The sequence below is a fragment of the Diabrotica virgifera genome, chromosome 1, assembly GCF_917563875.1.
Source record: "Diabrotica virgifera virgifera chromosome 1, PGI_DIABVI_V3a".
NCBI lineage: Eukaryota > Metazoa > Arthropoda > Insecta > Coleoptera > Chrysomelidae > Diabrotica > Diabrotica virgifera.
This window is the reverse complement of record NC_065443.1, coordinates 82,522,450-82,544,300: the sequence shown is the minus strand read 5'-3', so window position 1 is coordinate 82,544,300 and position 21,851 is coordinate 82,522,450. Positions and strand designations below refer to the sequence as shown.

At 33.8% G+C, this 21,851-nt stretch overlaps 1 protein-coding gene across 1 annotated transcript in view; it reads left to right on the top strand.

The window, feature by feature from the left end:
* LOC114327543 (nuclear hormone receptor FTZ-F1) overlaps positions 1-19,315 on the top strand; it is an 824,714-nt gene extending 805,399 nt beyond the window's left edge. The window contains exons 5-7 of the mRNA XM_050641953.1: positions 8,128-8,386; positions 11,880-11,980; positions 16,572-19,315. Coding sequence (XP_050497910.1) covers positions 8,128-8,386; positions 11,880-11,980; positions 16,572-16,718 — 507 coding nt within the window. The 3' untranslated portion in view covers positions 16,719-19,315. The remainder of the gene's footprint in view (positions 1-8,127; positions 8,387-11,879; positions 11,981-16,571) is intronic.
* The last annotated feature ends 2,536 nt before the right edge of the window (positions 19,316-21,851 follow it).

Sequence of the window (21,851 nt, the reverse complement as noted above, 5' to 3'; positions counted from 1 at the left end):
TAAAAATGAGAAAGGTTCAATACTTCGGTCATATAATGAGAGGATCTAAATATCGCTTACTCCGGTTGATTATTTAGGGCAAAATCGAAGGATCTTCCTCTCGAATCTGCTTTTCCTTGGATAATAACTCTTTCCATGTTTTCTGTGTGTGCTCTTATAAAATGTCCAAAGTATTTTAATTGTTGGAGATAGAGTTTTCTGGACAGCCGTTTGCTGATAGTCTATCCACTATCATGGTTTTTGCCTTTGATAAGTTTAACTTCTCGTAGCACTACAACTCGCGGTGTGTCTTCGCTGACTGCCAACTCGCTTACAACGTTGGGTCAGTGGGTAGCCACACTGTTTTTAGATCTGACATAATGTTATCTTTCCATCGCCTTCGTGGGCGTCCTAATGGCCTTCTTCCTGTCAGTGGCTTCTTCCCAGATTAACTTGGCAAGGCATTAGGGAGGCTTCCCAGATTAACTTGGCATTAGGGAGTCTATGGACATGACCAGCCTATCTACACACACTCAAAAATGTTTTGCATAATGTAATATTTTCAAAATTATCCGCCAAATCTGGTAAAATCTATTTTTTTAACAAAATACTTTATTATATACAGTGAGCACGTAAAGGTTGGAATAAATTCATTTTCTCGAGAATGGACGATTTTGGAAAAAATCCCGAAACAGGTCAATTTTTATTTTTAAATTACGACTTTTTGGCATATATATATCATACTAGTGACGTCACCCATCTGGCTTGATGACGTCATCGATGATTTTTTTTTAAATGGGAATAGGGGTCGTGTGATAGCTCATTTGAAAGGTAATTTAATTCTCTATTCAGTAATATAAACATTTATATAATTATTTAAGGTGCCCAAAAATTTTTTTTAAATTAAATTTATTTACATAAAAAGAAGAATGCATATAATTTATTTAGTCCAAAATACATTTTACTGCTCTCAGAAAACAGAAAAAAAATGTTTATTTGAAAAATAATCATTCCTTTCCGCTTAAATGAAATGTTCAAACTGTCAAGAGGAAGTTGGGTGGCGGATTTAATATTGAATTTAGGCAAAAAATAATATTTATTTGTCAAATAAACATTATTGCCTGTTTTCTGATAGCAGTAAAATGTATTTTGAGTTAAATAAATTACACACATTCCTCTCTTTATGTCAATAAATTGAATTAAAAAAAATTTTTTTGGACACCCTGTACAAATAATTATGTTAATGTTTATATTACTGAATAGAGAATTGAATTTCCTTTCAAATGAGCTATCACACGACCCTATTCTCATTTAAAAAAATTACAGATGACGTCATCACGCCAAGATGGGTAACGTCACTAGTATGATAAATATGCCAAAAAGTCGCAATTTAAAACTAAAAATCGACCTGTTTCGGGATTTTTTTCCAAAATCGTCCATTTTCGAGAAAATTAATTTATTCCAACCTTTACGTGCTCACTCTATATAAAATTGAATGTTTTGAAAAAAACAATAAACAAAATTTAAAGGATTAACAATTTATTATTATTATTTATAATATGTATTATAAATATATTTTTTTAAATTTGTACAGATATAGGAACTAATACTTAATATGCCGTATTTCCACCTCTTGCCTCAATGCAAGACTGAATGCGATGTCCCATGCTTCTTGTAAGTGTATTAATGTAGTTCTGGTCCATGGTGCCCCATTCTTCAATCGCTGCTATTCTAAGGTCTTGTAGTGTCCTTAGAGGTGGCTGCCGGGACTGAATTTTTCTTTTGAGCATATACCATCCGTGCTCAATGGAATTGAGGTCAGGTGAGCAAGGTGGCCATTGTAATCTGACGATATCTTCTGTCTCTAAAAAATCTGCCACATGTCTCGTACGATGGGGAGGCGCATTGTCGTCCATAAAAATGATGCCGCCCCAAAACATTATGGAGCCACCTTGATATGGGTCTCTTTGGGCAGGTTGGTTAAGTCTATCCTGTCGATTTGGGTTCCACCAAATCCTAATTCGGCGATTATCCGACAAAAGGCTAATTTTGGTTTCATCAGAAAATAACACGTTTCCCCATCTGTTGTCATGCCATTGTAAATGTTCATTGGCCCATTCCAGTCGAGTCCTTTTCTGCTCTAACGTAAGCTTTGGTACAAACAATGGTCTTCTTGTAAATAAATTCGCCGAATGTAACCTGTTTCTAATAGTCTGATCGCAAATTACAATATTATGAGCTTGCTGGAGCTCTCTTCTAATAGCTGGGGCAGTCATAGAGGGGTTTCTCCGGATAGTTAACGTTAAAAAGCGTTCTTGGACATTGGTAGTCATTCTGGGTCTTCCGCTTTTTGGACGATCGCTAACAGAATTCGTCTTTCGATATTTTTTCACAATCCGAGACACATCACTCTGATTAACTCCAACCCGGACAGCAACGTCGACTTGTGTGTGGCCTTCCTCAATCAAAGTAACGATTCTAGCTCTGTTGAACTCAGATATCACTCGTCTATTCATATTGTTCACTACAAAGTGAATAAAACGCAAACCAATTTTTACAAATATCGGTTTTCGAAAACTGATGAACGCAATATGAATACTGAGAATCTTTGCGACGATTAAGAAACAAAAAACAAGCAATAAAATAAATTATTTTAGTCGACAAAAAAAAAATCAGTGCAAAAAATTTCAAATGAGAAACGTTCAGTGGCGTTACAGATAATATGCAAAACATTTTTGAGTGTGTGTATATGCATATGTTTAACTGCAGGCCAAGTTAGCCAAGTACGAGCCTCGTATTTATCTTTCGTATTTAACCAATGAGATCGATTAAGAGGATCGGTACGTATTTTCGGCTGCAATGCTATTCAAATGGGGATTCATTTTTTTCGAATCCTGAGAAAACTAATAAGTATTTTTGAAAAATTTTAACGCAGAATGAAAGATTACGTTATTAGCGAGGGCCGAAAGTCCCTGAGAACTTCTATAATGTTTATTTTAATGAGTAACAGGGGTGAAAAACTAAGAGAAAATTTAGTGTGATTTTTAATTTCAAATATATCATTTAAAATAAACTTTATATTTATTCTAAGGGACTTTCGGCCCTCGGTAATAATTTAGTCTTTCATTCTGCATTTAAATTTTTCAAAAATATTTATTGGTTTTTTCAGGATTCGAAAAAAATGAACACAATGCCGTGGTAATATTTTCCAAATCTATCTTTGTCTTACAACGCACTCAGCCGAATATAATATTGTCAGCATATATTGTCAGTGAGAGACTGACAATCAGAGACAATTTTAAATATTTGACATTGCATCGGGAATATGTTGAGTTATTGATTAAATATTATTGATATATAGTGTATTTGATAAATAATTGATTTAAGACGTGAACTTAATAAAAAGTTATTTATTGTGTATTATTTGTGGAAGATCCAAGCAGAGAATACATCAGGATAATATATATTCTGTGATCCAAGTATTTTGTTGGTAAAGATGTTCAAAATTGTAAGCGTTCCATAACAATATATTATTAAAAAATCACTTTAACACTTTTCCTCTTTTCTCGATTGAGTATTAGTCTTTGTTGTACAAATAAATTATTACAATCACTGAATACATAGTTAGTGAAAAAATTATCACACTGATTAACTGAATTAATAATTTGCAATTACAATATAAAAATAACAGTTATCCAAGAACATTCAAAACCCATCTCTTTAAACTAATGATGACATTTTCAAGTAGAATGATATTCTAGTAATGTTTACATATCCATACCAGTGTGAATTTTACTACACGTAATTTGCCGTGTAAAGACCAAAAAAGTATAGATACACGTAAAATATTTGCGAATTATGTACCCATAGCCTTAACTCTTCTTAACTATTTGAAAAAAGATCTGTGTTATCTGCAAAACGTAGGTTGTTTATTTTTCGGCCATTTATTGACATGCCCTTTTCCCATCCTTCAAGCGCTCTTCGCATGGCAACCTCCCTATGTTAGATAATTGTGGAGACAATATTTGTCTGATACCTTGTTCTGGATGGAATTTGTTTGAAAGTGTGTCCAGCACTTCTCCAATAGTGTGTTCGTATTAAGAAGTGAATTAACGATTATTGCATTCGATACGGACTAAAAAAAACAAGAAAAAAACTAAATTTATGATTGTCTCAAAAACAGAACATGGAAATGAAAAGTTAATGATAGAATAAACCCAAATAGAAAAAGTTAAGACATACATACAAATATCTGGGAACCTGGGTTGATGACAAAAATGGCCAAAGCAAAGAAATTAAAGTCCAAATTGAAACTGCAAGGCAAGCATTTATAAAAATGAAGACACTGCTTACAAACAAAGACCTTCAGTTGCCTCTCAGATTGAGGGCTCTAAGATGCTACATATTTTCTATATTGCTATACAGAATGGAAGCTTGGACATTGAAGAGACAACACATAGGAAGAATAGAAGCGTTCGAAATGTGGTGTTACAGAAGAATATTGAAAATTCAGTGGGTTCAAAGGATTACCAATGTTGAAGTGCTACGATGTTTAATAAGGAGTTATAAATTATGAAAAGTATAAAAACTAGAAAACTGGAATATTTGGGTCACATTACCAGAGGAGAAAAATATTAGTTGCTGGGAATTATTATGCAAGGAAGGATCCAAGGAAGAAGAAGCATAGGAAGAAGACGCATCTCCTGGCTGAGGAACTTTAGAGAATGGTTTAACTGTAGTTCATTACAACTATTCAGAGCAGCAGCCAACTTTATGATATCCAACTTCCGATAGGAGAGGGAACTTTAAGAACAAGATTAAGAAGTGTCATGAAGAAATTCAATGTTCTGGTACGCCTACTTCTTTTAGTATCTGCCATAGGTGTAGTCATTTGACTTTGTCTAACGCTTTAAGATGTAACAGGGATGTAACTATTCTTATTAAAAATACCTAGGCTAAGCTGGGCAGGATAGGGCATGACAGTTATCAAAAGGGAATGAAAACTACCTTCCCAAATGAATCCAATTCGGGAATGAATCCTATGTCAGTGACTATGGGAAATAAGAGCTGGAGATTTCCAAAACTGAGGTGAAAAGACGGTGTAGAAGGAGCGCAGAAAGATTGGTATAGCATGGACTACTGACGAAATAGACTAGGACTGATGATCATACATTTTAATTGTTCATAAGGACACATCTCTAGAGGCATGGGTTCGTAAAGCTTATAATGCAGAAAAAGACAGGGATACATCGGTCGAATTATTCGGTGCTGCAGTTTCGAAAGTGCAAATAGCCATGTTGATCAGCAACCTCCACATGAGACCCTAAATGCAAGGAGAAGAAGGATACAAAATTTTCAAATTATTTTTTTTTTTTTTATATGCCAATGGACTATATCCAATTTAATGCTTCAGTTTCAGACTACTATATCTTTCGGCAACTAACACCCACTTTGCCATTAATTAATTCGAATTTTATTTTTTGCGCATTTGGCAACGCTGTCGCTGCGTGCACTAATTAAATTGAGCCGTTTTTAATTTCCATGCTCCACTTTTTAATCCACATAAGAGACTTTTAATATTCGCAAGTTAAGTGAAATAGTACACAGATAGTTCGATGCGGTGGAGACACATGTAATCCAAATAGGTCAAAGGTAACTGCTGCTGTTATGTTAGCCAACGCAGTTTGTTGCTATGAATATTTATTCAAATTATTATTTATTGCTGTAGCACTTGTAATTAAAAGTGGAAAAAACCAGTTTATTATTTGTGCATTATATGTAATGTTGTTAATATTTACTACTAAAAGTTTAGTAGAAAAACTAGGAAATAATGAAGAGAATGTTAATAAAGATATCAAATAAGAATGTGGAATATGACGTAATGAAATATTGATCTCGACGGTGCGGTAATGCGAATAGTGAAATACACTCCTGGTCAAAAAAATCCAGAAACTTGCATTTTGTTTATTTTTTTTATTTTGTCAGTGTATGAAGGTTTTGGAACCCGTTTTTTTTTGTTTTTTTTTGGACTCGGTTTTCCAAAAATATTTGGAAAACAGGGTCCAGGAAGAAGACTAAGGACATGGTTCAACAAAACATCTGTACAACTTTTCCGCTATAAGATAAAGATTGGCATGATGATAACCAACATTCGTCACGGATAGGTACATCAAGAAAAGAATGGTGGTTTTAATGGGAGGAGGCAAACGTTAATAATAGGTTTGTTCCAGCAGACATTTTCAGAACCAATTCTGAACTAATACGGAACTTTTGAGTGCGCATGTCAATTCCTAGTTTATTCAGAATCGATTCAGTTTTTGGCAGTGGCTGGAACACATGCATTTTATTAAATTAAAATTGGCATTTGATAGATGACATAGGATATTGTCATTCAGGTGTTTGATTGTTAACTTGCCATTGCCACCACTTGCCTCAGCATTAAAATATGAGCTTTGCATAAATTTTTCTTCCAACTGATGATATACATTTCTTGATACTCGAAAATGTTCCACAAACATTTCATCACTATATTGAGGAACAATTTCTTCAATATAATTTCTGTTTCTAGCGCCTGCTTCTTGATGATTTTCTAATAATAATAATAATTCTTCATCACTACTTAAACTATCCATGTCTGAATCGAAATCTTCCATTTTCAATAAAGCTCTCAAATTATATAAACACTACTATGTAAGTATTTCAACAATACAGAAAAAGCTGATACACTGTACTGACACATATAGAATAACAAAAATAAACAATGTAGTTCGACATTCGATTAATCAAGATTTACGCATGTGCAACTAAAAATCCAGTTTAAAATCGAGGGTCGAATTTACGATTCTAGATTGGTTCGGAATTAAAAGTTCTTTGGGCTAGAACACAGAACCAATAATCCCCGCGAATTTATAATCCTGAACTTCTCGTTGCTGGAACGCGTTTTATGTAAAGCGCACGCTCAGTACGATCCTGAATCAGTTCAAGATTCTGCTGGAACAAACCTAATAAAAACGTTCATCCATAACATTAAAAATGGTTCTTTTAATGTTTTGAAATGATCGCGTCAGCATAGAAACAACATTTTGACAATTGGCAAAAAATACTTTATCTTGTTTATTAGCAATACATTTTTTGAATTATTTTTATTGCTAAAATAAATAATCATTTCGTTGTGAATCGAAACAAGAGCCGTCTTATTTTAGTTAGTTCAGAGAGCACCAAAAGTGCTCTAACTAGTTTTGACTCTTGTTAGAGTATCTTCAGAGAGCACATATTTGATTCTCTCGGGACCTCTAAAATTCTGGCCGTCAGCCTCGATCCACAAACGAAAGATTATGACGATATGGATGCCGTGGCGGCATCTGCTAAAGACGAGCGAAAGTTTTACTTTTAATATTAACAATATTAAAAATAAAACCTCATCAGAACTAATCTTCTGGTTACACCAATCGTGGCTTCTAAAATTTGCAAGCCAACGAATCGCCGGAGCAAAGAAGGCCGAGGGAGATCTTTCAAGTTGCATCTCACCACCCGCCTGTCCAGCACCGTAAAATTCCAACAAAGATTAGTTCCCAATACTCAGAATAGGAGTAGAACTAATAAAAATAATAAATGATACGGTGATTATAATCATATCATTTAAAAATAATAAATGATATGATGAGAAACGATAGAGGACGACACCTGCAGAATTTAAAAAAAGAATGCAAGTGTCCAGATTTATTTTGACCAGATTTATTTAGTTGATATAAAATATCTAATAAAATTAAAAAACTGAGAAGATGATTGATTACATAGATTATTTTTGGTTATATAAAAAAGAACAACATGACTTGTAGAGTCACGGCTATAGAGCGTTGTGTATTTCACACAAAAGTAACTCATTAAGTGTATGTCATTTCTATACTATTTTTAGTATATGCAATCATATTCATGGCATACAAACCTATGAAATGTCATGTGGTTTTTTGTGCGTCTTTAATGTATTGTTTTTTCGTAGTTAAACATCATTTCCGGCTTGGAGATACTCTCTCCAACCAAACCATCTTCACCAACAATCAGGAATCACGTACAAATCACGCCAAAAAAACGTATCTATAACTAACACTCACAACTATTCTCTTTATAAAACATATTTATTTCTTCTAGGTGGACGATCAAATGAAACTTCTGCAGCATTCATGGTCGGATATGTTGGTGCTGGATCACATACACCAGCGCACGCACAATAACCTACCCGACGAAACCACCCTCCACAACGGCCAGAAATTTGACCTCCTCAATTTGGGATTGCTGGGAGTCCCGAGTCTGGCCGATCATTTTAATGACATCACTGTCAAATTGCAAGAGTTGAAATTTGACATCAGTGACTATATCTGTATAAAGTTTATGCTTCTACTTAATCCAGGTAAGATTAAACAAACTACATTGCCCACCAGCTAGAAAGAACCAACGCACTTTCTTGTCTTCATATCCAACCTATAATATCCCATCTTCATCGCCAATTTATTATATCTTTCGATAAAATAATTACTTAGATGATTTTTATAATGATTATAATGTGACAATTATTGTTTTCTCTATTTTACTGGCAGTTGAAGAAGACAAGACATATTCTATTCATATGATATAACAAACCATATAAACTGTTCCTGGTCATCCTGCTACAAATGGCTTAGTTGAACGAAACGTTCAAACCCTAAAAATGAAACTAAAAACTATGTCTACTGATCGTATACCCATGAATAAGAAACTACAAGAAATTCTTTTAAAATATAGTGCGACTCCACTCTTCTGTAGGAAATCATCAACTGAGATGTACTTAAACAGAAGTTTAAGAATCAAACTCGACGCACTGCATCCACATCAACCAAAACTTGCCAGATCAGAAAATCAATCTCCTGGTGCAAGAAAGTTAAATGTGGGAGAGAGAGTAGAAGTAAAGTATTGCCAAGGAAACAAGGAACTTTGAAAATTTGCCACAATTGTTAAAGAGTATGGATTGTTACATTACCAAATCCAACTTATTGATGTTGACCAAATTCGTAAATCCATGGTACATAAAAAGAATGTAACATTTGTAAACGAACCAGAAGTAATTCTTTATCAGCCACAATATCAAGAAGCTCACATACATCTTCTGATATCTATCCAACTTTCAGTTCCTCCAGTTAATTTACATCCAAACCTTATCTATGAAATTGAAGATTCAGTGATAGAATCTGACCATCTTGATAATCAACTGGTACCCAATAATAAACCTGCTGCTGAAGAAGCACCACAGAAGCCGGCTATACCTGAACATCCACAATTAACACGATCTGAACTAATTCGACGTCTCAGTTCAAGGGTTCAGAATTACATTATTTAATTCTTTTATATTTTTATGTTCAAAAAGCGTGGGAGACTAGAACATCCTCCTTTATTATAGAATCATTCCGCAATATTTATATTTTTTGTTTTGTCATATAAATATGCCAATACAGGAAACGGTTGTCAACATAGATCACGATACTTTGTTCTTTGTTAAGAATCTCACTGAAAAAACTTCTCCACAGCATACTAAAGATGCGCCTTGTTGGTTCTTCCTTGCTGGTGATTACTGTACTATTAATTTAGAGCTATATATATATACAATATACAGTGTAATACGCTGCCAATAAATTTTGCAGATTTAGTAATAATTGTTAAATTGAATCTTCATTAACTTTATTCAAACTTGCAATATTCGAACTACCACAGAAAGTGAGGTGGTTAATGTATAACAATTAAATCTGAACTATGGGAGTCGATTCGAGTATTAAGAGTATGAAATTGCAAAACCAAGGCGAGGGATAAGAAAGAATGGAAGCTGATTCTGGAACAGGCCAAGACCCACTATGGGTTATAGAGCCGATGATGATGATGATGGTAGCAGATTGTTAAGGCTTCACCTAGCTCAGTCACTCAAACGGAACTTCGTTTTATCTTCTAAAAAAATGAACAATGAGTCTTGGAAGGGACAAATAAAATATAACTAATCATATTTATTTGGGATTTCACAATAAAATGAAATTAAATTTTATGAATACAGTTATAAGCGGATCTCGTTATATCAGACAAAAATAATATTGAAATGTTTTGATGCCTCACGTAGTTTATTAGGTGTCGATGGTCGACCTGAACAAAGAAACTTCGTACCATCGTAAATTTACCATCGTAAATTGTAACTTTTCTACAATATGTATTCAATATCGGTCGACACATAAACAGAAAGAAGTTTATTGCAGGCGGTGTTTATTACACCACTGGCCTCGAAACACAGATATTGGGAATTTCTATATACAAGCAGTTGAGGTATTTATTTATAGCCATTACTTCGCTAAAAACAGGTAAAAAAACATATTGTTGATTTCATTTTTTCTCGTTATAACCAATTATGCCTCCTTATAGAGGTGTTATAGTTCAATATCTCGTACATCTAGCGTACCTCGTTATAAGCGAAACCTCGTAATATCCGTGTTCGTTATAGAGAGAGTCGACTGTACAAGCAAATCCTGCCTATAGGGCTTTTCATTCACAGCCATTTGTTTCGAGCTTCTGTCATGTGTCACATAATATTAATATATCTACGTCGTATGTTACTGATATATACCCATGATAGAAACCAAAGACGTATGACGTAGATATATTAATATTATGTGACACATGACAGAAGCTCGAAACAAATGACAATCGATGAAAAGCCCTATTGGCGATGTTAAGTCACAATGACGACCTCTCGTGGATTTCGGCGGAACTAAAATTGAGGGCGTTTTCGTTTTATTGGCCTGCATAACGGGGGTTTTTAATGTCAAATCGTTGTCAGTATTTTCGAAAATCAATATAATTAATAAATTTTAATACAAAAGATTTAATTAAAAGCTTACAAACGTATCTTTTAAAGAACGTGTTCGTGTAAATTTACTCCAAATACTCCAAAAACGCCCTCAATTTTAGTTCCGCCGAAATCCAGTTGGCTCCAGAATATGAAGATCTAGGTGTTTGCCATGCAAATGTTTTCAAATAGCCGTTGTGCACTTAGAGTCAGCTGCAATTTTTAGTTGGTTTTATTCTATTCCACGTGGTTACATCGTCGACGATGTGTTGTAGGCTTCAGGAAGTCCCTCGCGAAAAGGGAGATATAAATTAATAAAAGGCCAAAAAAATTCAATAGAGATTTAAACGATATAAAACGAATTTATGAGATGAATATCGTCTTCAATAGACACAAGATGCAGAAAAGTCATTGTATTTAAATAGAGACTGAGATGACAGAACGGAAGTCAAGAGTTGTCAACTAACAAATATATTTTGTCAAATATTAACAAAATATATAAATATGTTTTGCTCAGTTTGCCTTTTTTAGTGATGGTTTAACCTTTTAACATTTTCTTTATGTTACGGTGTACTTTGATCCATAATTGTTACTCTTTTAACAAAAACGGTTTATTATATTTCTATTACAAAAATATTCACGTCCACCAAGAACGAACAAGATTTTGCTTTTAGTTGACAAATTACTGCATTTATATTATTGCGAATGACTCATTAGCAATCATAAAATTTATAGTACCACATATGGACAAAAAAGGCGCGGTTTAATTAATATTACTTGTTAAACATATAATAATAATATATCCCAAGTTTTTATACAAAAAAATGATTAAGGGACTGTTAAATTGTATCTAATTTGCAAAAAGTTCGTTTGTTAGTTATTTCATTTAAGCAGAAAACGCTAAATTATTCCTGTTGGTAATATTTTTTATTTTTCCAAGCATGCTGCACCTCTTATTGATATTTTGAAGAGATATTTTGTGCTAAAAGTATACTTTTTTAATAACTAATACAGTAATACTAATTCTGAAATATATATTTTGTAGATGTTCGAGGGATTACCAATAGGAAACACGTCCAAGAGGGATATGAACAAGTCCAACAAGCTTTACTCGAATACACAGTTACATGCTATCCACAAGTACAGGTAAGTGTCAGTACTTAATGTTCCTGAATGTACTGATTAGCTTTTTCTTGGGTTGCATTTTTTTTTTCTTTAGATAATCTCCACCTGTGTTTTCCCTTGTGCCAAAAATTCCTATACCTGATCTGCCAGTATTACTACTCCAGATCTACTAGACATATTCTTCTTGGCCATTCTCTTCTAAAACATTCGTCAACTATCATAGTAACTAGTAGTTTTGATGAAGCTACTCTAAAGATAATAAACCGTGTTCCTGAGTTGTTTAGTAATGGGTAATATTTTATAAGCGCTCGATAGCTTCTAATCTGTCTCTAATGCCCATTAGTACTTAGTATAATATTTTTATATAATATGTATAATATTAACCCGTTAAAGCCCGAATTAATTTTTTTTTCGAAAATTGTCAATTTTTTGCTAAACTTAATCCACAATGAGTTAAATTAAATAAAAATATTTATTATTTTCAAAAAAAGTTTTGTAGTTTTTTCAAAAATGCGCGTTGTCATATGGCAACGCTAGGTCTTTATGAGATCGCACAGACAATTTCAGAAAATTACTGACACATGCATGTTAAAAACATAACACGACATACATTACATTTTTTGCACATTGTACGAACAATTAACGAACATCATTCACCTGCTCGTCTCTTCTTTTTTTCTCTGAAGTGGGTACCAAAAGATGATCTCTTCCGTCATACCTCAAATCATCACTAATTCTGTTCAAGGAAATACTATTTCTTGATGTATTGATGATTCTGGATGATCTTGTTCTGAAGCTTTTTCCTTGTGGCATTTTTATAATTAACTATTTAGATGGGAAATAAGCCACAATTAAATTGAAAAAAATAATTTTATTTATGGATGATCTATCGAGATAGAGATATATATTTGCAATTTCACATCCGAAGTCCAGCTGTGACATTTTCTGTACCCACAGATGATCGATGAATAATCCAAGCTTTTAAAATCGATACATCAGCCAACCATATCACCCGTAAATATCACCCACCACCATTTCTTCAAACGTATTGCAATCCTATATTGACTGACATCTCCGTCCATTAGGTCAGTTCCACCCATTCTACTGTTATACTGACCAATTCCACTATTATACAAATATCCAAGAAAAGTTCTTTTTGACTCAAAACGCGGCGTAGTACATGATTCATCCTCTTTGTTGACCCAAATGTTGTCGATGCCAATATTACCATCTATTATTTGGTTATTGTCTAATACAACTTCAGCATTTGCATGCCCCCCGGGTAGTAGATTTATATCGAAAGTATCTTTATCGCCCCCCGACTGTTCGTCTGTTTGAATATTAGGCTCAGGAAGTTATACGTGTATCTGATCCACATCTAAATCATCTTCATATGCAACCCCGTCTGAAGAAATAAATATAGAAATAATTAAATAGTAGCGTATTGACCTAGCGTTGCCATATGGCAACGCCGATATCACGGTCACTATAAATGGACCTCAATTAATAATTTTATGTATTTTACAACATTATTATTAAAAAACCAATACAGAAGTAAAAACTTCGAGATGTATTCTGGTATAAAATCGTTTATTTAAAACTATAAAATGTCATGGATTGCAGAACGTTTTCGTTCTAAACAGAACATCTTCAGTGCCTAGAATGAAGTATTTGCACGTTAGTTTAAAGCAAAAGGTTAAAAATGTGACTGTTAAAATGAAAAATGTGGGAATACTTACATCCTGCCGAGTATTTTGAAACTAGCACACTGTAAATAGTGTTAACATCATCATATATGGTTTACATAATGTAATATATTAAAATGTTATGACTACAAGTCGATGTTAATAGATAAAGTGGAACACATGCTAAAAGGGTGCCATGGTTCCCTGCTCGAAGATGCTAGGTACTTGCCAATTCAATGGGCACAGACCGAGAAATTAGGAAGTGGATATACAATTTGACAAGGGTGACATGACATGACAAGATTACATGACATTATTATTAAAGTTTCATCTGTTTACTTGATATTTATTATGAAATTACGCGAAAAATTATAACGTAACCAAATAATATTACTTACTTGAATTGAATGTCCATTTTGAACGTAACCACAAAAATTCGCTGTTTACAAACATCCCTTGCCAACGTGTAAATTCACAAAAAACAGCAAGAGTAGAAAACACGTGTTAAGACAATCTTACTGAAGCGATCTACAGCATCACCTGTGTTAGAAAAGACAAATTTTATACACTAGGAATATTTTTATAGACACCCGATTCTCGTTGCCATATGGCAACGCTGGGCTAAAATGGGTTAACCTATTTTTTTGCTTAACTGTTTTATTACATATCTAAAATATAGTCATTTGAGACAGCCTGAATTTAAGCATCTTTTGCATCTTGGTTCAAAACTACATTGAACCAAGGTCCAGGATATAAATAGCAAGTAATGTGTTTGTAAAAACGAAACCAATTCTCCAAAGACCGTAGATTGGAGTTGAGAGTTAGAGCTCTCGGATGCTCGTTGTTTTCGATACTACAATATAGACTTGAAAGCTGGACATTGTAGAAAGAACACATAAACAAACTACAGTCATTTGAAATGTGGTGTTACAGAAGGATGCTTAGAATAGTATGGGCACAGAAGAAAACGAACACGAAAGTGTTGCGGAAAATGGAACGAAATGAGCAGAATAAAAATAAGAAATTTACAACATCTGAGATACGTAATGCTAAGACTGATAATACAGGGAAAGATAAGAGTAGGAAGGAGTATAGGAAGAAGGAAAGAGTCATGGTTGAAAATTTAAGGGACTGGTTTAAATGCAGCTCCAAGAACTCTTTAGAGCAGCGGTAGATAGAGTCAAGGTAGTGATGATGATATCCAACGTCCAATTGGGTTACGGCACTTAAAGAAGAAGCTCCATTTTATAAGAAATGGATTCAGTTCTTCCAAAGTAAACGAAGTTTTACAACAGCTGTTTTCATAACAAAGATTTTAGAGTAGTAATAATCTACTCTTTTTATGTCACTTCTTCTTCCAATGCCTATTCGTTATCGATTGCTGGCAAGTATTCTGGCAATGATAATTTTACACATTGAAGATCCGTATCGTTCTGTTGTGCATGTTATAGATCAGGTTCGTTAGTTCTTTAGTCATGATACTTGTCCTCATGGAGATATTTGATATTTGGTTTCATTTATCAGAATGTGATACAACATCTAATTTTTTACTTTTTCTTTGATAATTTTCATGATTTTGGTTTTTTGTGTTAACTTCTAGGCCATATTTATTACTAATTTCAACTACTTTGTGTCATTTGATAGTATTCCTACTTCCGTGTGTTCTAGGGCTTCTTGGCTATGAGTACATGTTGAATATGAGAGGGGACATTAGGCATTCCTGTCGGACTCCTCGTAGAATTTTCTCCAGTGTTCTAATGGTTGTCTAAAACAGAAGTTGACTGTTTGCATTACAGGTTTTTGAGTATTCGTAAGTCTTTGCCGTCAACTCTACTATTTTGCAGGACTTCCATTGAACGTTTTTAAATGCCTTTTGAAACTCAATGAAACAGTTCACATTTCTGCTATTTTGGAAAAACAGTTTATAACTATATGCTGAATAGAGCATCTCTTGTTCAAAGACCTCTCAGGAGACCACAATGCGTTAGCAGTAATTTTTTGAAGAGTTCTGCATGAGCTCCGATGTACGACTTAATAGTTTTTACAAGTGATATTCGGACCGTGCAAGTTCGGAAAAGCGACACCTGGTTTCATAGCTCAGCAACATTTTTAGCACTTTTAATTATATTGGCCAATTATATTAGTCCTGGTGGCTGGAAAATTGTCAAGGCCATAGCCCAAAAAAATTATAAGAAGAAAAAGTAATATTAAGGTTATGTTATTAAAAGGTAAACAATTGTATGTAGTAATAAAATGAATTATTAAAATGCACTACTATAAGCAAAATACAATTAATTAAGTTTACTTTTATATAATAATTGCATATCATATCAATATTGTGGAGCAACATATAATTTTTCTTCTTCATTGACAGTAGATATGAAATATACGTCAATTTGACAATTTCAATTGACAATGAATTATGTTAGAAAGTTGCAAGGTTTCTCCGCGACTTGCGCACGATCGTTTCTCGTATCCCCTCCAAGTACTTGCACACGGCGAATAGTGATGCATATTGTTCTATAATCGAGGCACTTTTGAGGCAGAGCTATAAACTCGGTTTAAAGTGTTTGCCTAGGTATTTTTCAGTGTTTTATATCTCATTGAATATGACACTTAATTCCTTTTTTGCATTCTTTATCGAAGAGTTTGATGATCTCTGATTGCACTTCATCTGGATCAGAAGCTCTATCTTTGATGACAGTATTGTTACCTATCTCAATTTCATCCAAAAAGAGTTTGAAACAATTATGAACCGAATAGTAATGAGTGAAGGAAAACTAATTAGCAAACTAAGACAGATTGGCCAAATTGTCCTGATTAACATCAATTACCACCCTGCTAGAACTAAGATTTATCTGCTAGCTTTGTAGTGTTTATAGTAATAGCGTAAATTATATTTATTTATGTATATGTTTCGTTTTTAGGATAAATTCAACAAGATGCAACAACTGTTACCGGAAATCCACAGCTTAGCGGCGCGAGGCGAAGAACATCTCTACCACAAACACTGCAGTGGCAGCGCTCCGACGCAAACCCTCCTCATGGAGATGCTCCACGCCAAGAGGAAATAACGGCCGCCGTCCTCTCCCACCCCACGTTACCATATCTGTGTGCAATACCGGCTTACACTCTGTACATAGGTTACTGGAAATCTCATAAGGACTAGTAGAGATATATTTTTGAACGGGGAAGGGATGGCTTGGGAAGGTTTTTTTGTGTAGATGAATTGGGTTTAGTATTAGAATATCCATATGGATATTCTTTACAAAAATCATTTTAATCGAGACTAAAGAAACACGATATATAATCATAAATAAAAAATAAATGAAATGAGAAGTTCCATATCCGTAAATCTGAAAACCTCTCATGGAACCAATTTTTGGGTACATCCTTAATATCTGTCTTTTAACAATTTATAAGGCAAGCAGACGACGAATAAAGGAGACGAAAGGAACTCTAGAATATGCAGTCACATTCCGTCCATTCGCCTAGAAAAAAATAGACAATAGACAGTTTGGTTTCATTTTGGTTCAGAGCTGATCAGGTAGCTCCACTAATGAGGTCTGGGGAGACTGAAACGTACGTAAGGGGATGATTGATCATTTCTGAACCGAAATTAAACATAAACTGTATTTCATTAAAAAAAAAATAAACAATTAAAAGTACCACTACATCTGGTATTAGTTTACAACTGACGTTTATAATAATTGTAGACTATCTGAGATCAACTACAGCGTCATGAACTCGGCATGAATCGTGGTATGTATATGAAGATAAAGATAAACACTAAACATTAAATTTGGACCAGTTTTCTGGAACATTACTGGTACAGTTTGGTTTTGATATTAAATCGAATTGATCTACACAAAAAATGACCCTTAGACTGTTCTCGGTTCCCTTTTTGTGTGTTTTCATATCTGTTTCTATTAGTCCGAACTATTATTGTTGACATTGATGCCTTTTTGAAGTACAAAGAGCAAACCACATATTTTTCTAATAAGCTAAACCTCAGACCACAGCGCCAGTCTCTCGAGCTTTTTCTTCGTTGTTTTTTTTTATTTATATTAATGTTGAAGTTTTGGATTTTTTTATAAAATACATTCCACGAGGATGTGATCCCAAGGGATACAAGGGCATCCTATAATTTTAGGCTAAGAAGTCTTATAGCTTTTTTCGTTTCGAGTGTTCGAGGACGGTTGCGTGAGTGAGAGGATGGAACGTGCACAGCACTAAAAAACGTGTTAAACGTAACAGCAGTACGTGTAGCTTAACTGTGGTGATGGACTAACTACTTGGGACGGTGGGCAACCTTGTCCTGGAAACAATTGGTAGCTAAAATGGTGTCTGATTAATATACCCGGGCTCAACCATTACGATTTTGGTACAAACGAGTTTTCAGTTCCTAATTTGAGCCGTCTTCATGACTTGGAACTACGTCTCAGTTTACATCATCAACACTTCTCATTAAAACATGCTGTTGGTGATTTGAACTCGGAAGATGACTCCAAAATGGAAGTTGAAATCTCGTCGCGGTGTAAAAGCTATCGATCGTTTAAAGGCGGGATAATTCTTTAAAGAAAAGCTTACCGTCCAGGTAAAACTAACAGCTCTGTAATATTACGTGTAATTATTAGAGTAAAAATTTATTATTAGATATTAAGTTAAACTTTATTATATATTATGTTATATATATTATGAATGTTAATATTGATTAATTGAGGAGGTAAGAGCTGGTACTGTGGTCTAATTTTGTGTTGTTATTATCAAATGGTGTAAGAGGAATGACAATGTAAATACAAATACCAGTTATTTCACATAATACAGCCACCTTGTTAGTTGTTATCTATTGTGTTACTTTGTATATTTTTTTATTGATAAATACAGTAATCAGTGTTGATGTGAATATATTTCTCTGCGGCACCTTCGATTAAAAAAAGACAGGGAATTTAAAGTGTCATACATTTCTAACAGTTCTTTGGTATCCAGAAAAGGCAAAAATGGAAATCCCCGGATGACTTGGTTTAAAGATACTGAACAATTAAGATGAAGATATTAGTAAGAGAACACAAACCAATTTGAAAGAAGAGAAATTCTTTTTGTATCTATCTTTCTAGCTTTCAGATGGACTGTAGCACCTGCTATCGAGAAATTTTTGGAATAGGCCCTGCTTTAACGGTTAAGTGATTTACTTAAACCCCACCAAGCCACTCATGCCAGCTCGCTGGATCACTTCAGATGTTCATAAGAAATTCGATGTCCTCAACCATTTCTGTTATTCCCAACCACATATACTCTGTTTTTGACCTGCTATCTTTAAGTTTTCTCTCTTCTATAGCCCTTCTCCATTCCTCTAACTTCTCCAACAGTTGCTACCTTAAAATACTAGTTTTCACGAACTAGTATTGTTTTTTCTGTGGTAGCCTTGAGCAATTTTTCAATTACTTCTGTATTTACTCGTGCACAACATATATCAATCCCTCTAGTAGCATACACAGAGCTCATTTGTCAGAATAAAGGTGACCAGTTATAGACGGAGAGGCAGCGCTGAGAAATCTCTTTGAATTTACTAAAGCTAAATTTTTCACAGTTGATTACTGTGATTGTGTAGAGAAACATACTGCGGTCGGTCAAGCGAAACGTAGAACAGGGGTTACTGAGAGGGTATCAAACTTGCTTTCCTACGAAGGTAATTAAATCCATTTACTAAGGCTGAAAATCAGTACACACATTCTAAATTGAATATAAATAAAAGTTAGTATAGTCGGTCAGCTGTATGACGGGACAGAGCTGGTCGGTCGGCCCCAGTGAATCTACAGGGTATTCACTATATTTTGACCCCCTTGTAAACTGCTTTATTTACAGAATTAGAAAAAAATGTAAAATACAAAAGTTATTCGATTTTTTAATTATGATTTTTTGACATATATATCGTACTAGTGACGTCATCCATCTGGGCGTGATGACGTAATTGACTATTTTTTTAAATGAGAATAGGAGTCGTGTTCCAGCTCATTTGAAAGGTTATTCAATTTTCTATACAGTACTATAAACATTAAGATCATTATTTATACAGGGTGTCCAAAATTTTTTTTTGAATTATTAATTAAACAATTAATTTAATTAAAATTTTTTTTTGACACCATGTATAATTAGTCATGTTAATGTTTATATTACTGAATAGGGAATTGAATACCCTTTCAAATGAGCTACCACTCGACCCCTATTCCCATTTAAAAAAATAGTCGATTACGTCATCACGCCCAAATGGATGACGTCACTAGTACGATATATATGTCAAAATATCATAATTTAAAAATCGAATAACTTTTGTATTTTACATTTTTTTATAATTCTGTAAATAAAGCAGTTTACAAGGGGGTCAAAATATAGTGAATAGCCCTGTACATTCACTGGGGCCGACCGACCGGCTCTGTCCCGTCATACAGCTGACCGACTATAATAACTTTTATTTATATTTAATTTAGAATGTGTGTACTGATTTTCAGCCTTAGTAAATGGATTTAATTACCTTCGCAGGAAAGCAACTTTGATACCCTCTCAGTAACCCCTGTTCTACGTTTCGCTTGACCGACCGCAGTATGTTTCTCTACACAATCACGGTAATCAACTGTGAAAAATCTAGCTTTAGTACATTCAAAGAGAATTTTCAGCCCTGCCTCTTGGACTATTAGAGCTGGGTCCCCATAGCAAGTAATACAGATCAGTTTTCAGAGAATAAATGTAATTGGTTAAAAATGAGTCAACAACTTATCTTGTTATTAAAAGAAAGTTTCTCAGTTTAAGATCAAGTCTACGTGGATCTTTTTTCACTGTATTTTTTGGTTATACCAAGAATGTGAAACTCAGAAATTATGGTACACATCTATCCGCTAAAGGCCTAACATCAAATTCTTTATTGAATGTACATATTATGTACGATAACTACATGACTATGACAGCTTATTTTCTTTTCGGTTCAGGGTAGACCATAGAGCCTCTCTGATGATCCCTAAAGAGGGTGAAACATACGTTAGAGGATGGTGGTCACCTCTGAAACCAATTGAAATATAAGCTGTCTTTCATTTTAATCAACATAATTATTATGAATACATCAAGTTAATTTTATTAAGTAAAAGAAATATTTGACAAATTTTTTTTACCAAATTTAGTGAGAAGTATTTTGATGATATACTTTTAAATTTGTTAAAACTCTTTAGTAATATTGGTTTTTCCTTATATCAAGAAATTTTATAATTGTTGAAGTATAAGACTATTTTTCTTATACATTTTGAATCTTATTAAGAATAATAATTGTTGACTCAAAAATATATTTTTATAAATTTTTAACTTTTTTTTTTTAATTTAAAGGATTAAGAAGTCTTTATTAGGTGAAATAACTGTTGTTACAAATTCTCCCAAACTTTATACTACCAATTATTATTAAATTTTTAGTGCAGGTTACCCCGCTGGCAGTTGTATGCAAACAAATCAACATTTTATCAATTCCTCAATAATTAATACTACAATACAAAATGTCTTGATACTTTGACTTTAAAAATGAGCTAAAAATAAGTGCAGTTTTGGAAGAAACCAAATAATTTCTTTACTTTTCTGTTACTGTCAAGCATTAATCAAAAGTATTGACAATGCAGTATTTTTATCCATGTACACAACTTCTACAGTAAGTACACTTCAAACTTATATCGACGGTCCATATTGATTTTAAACAAATGCTGTCTTCATTCCGAAATCATTAAGTACTGGCAGTTGCACAAGTATGCAAGCCAATAAAAGGAGAAAGAAGAAGAAATATTAAGTAGAAATATTACTACAATGGCATTTTTGAAACAAGTTTACGGAGCAGATTTTAAAATGTGAGGATAACGAATGGAATGCAAAAATTCTTCAATGAAAAACGATGAAAAACGCAAATCGATGGTATAGAATCCTAAAAATATCAAGACAACCAAAGTATAAAACAAGTGAAGACTCATAAAGAGACCACAAAAGTCCACATATCTCCATATTATGTGGACGGCCGTAACTCAGCGTCATGATACTGGCTTCATAAGCCAGAAGCGCACGAGTTTGAATCTCGCCACAAACAACGACATTTTCATTTCTAAAAATGATACGAGCCGTCCACCGTGCTTCGGAGAGCACGTTAAGCCGTCGGTTTCCCTGGGCCAGTGTAAACATCGACA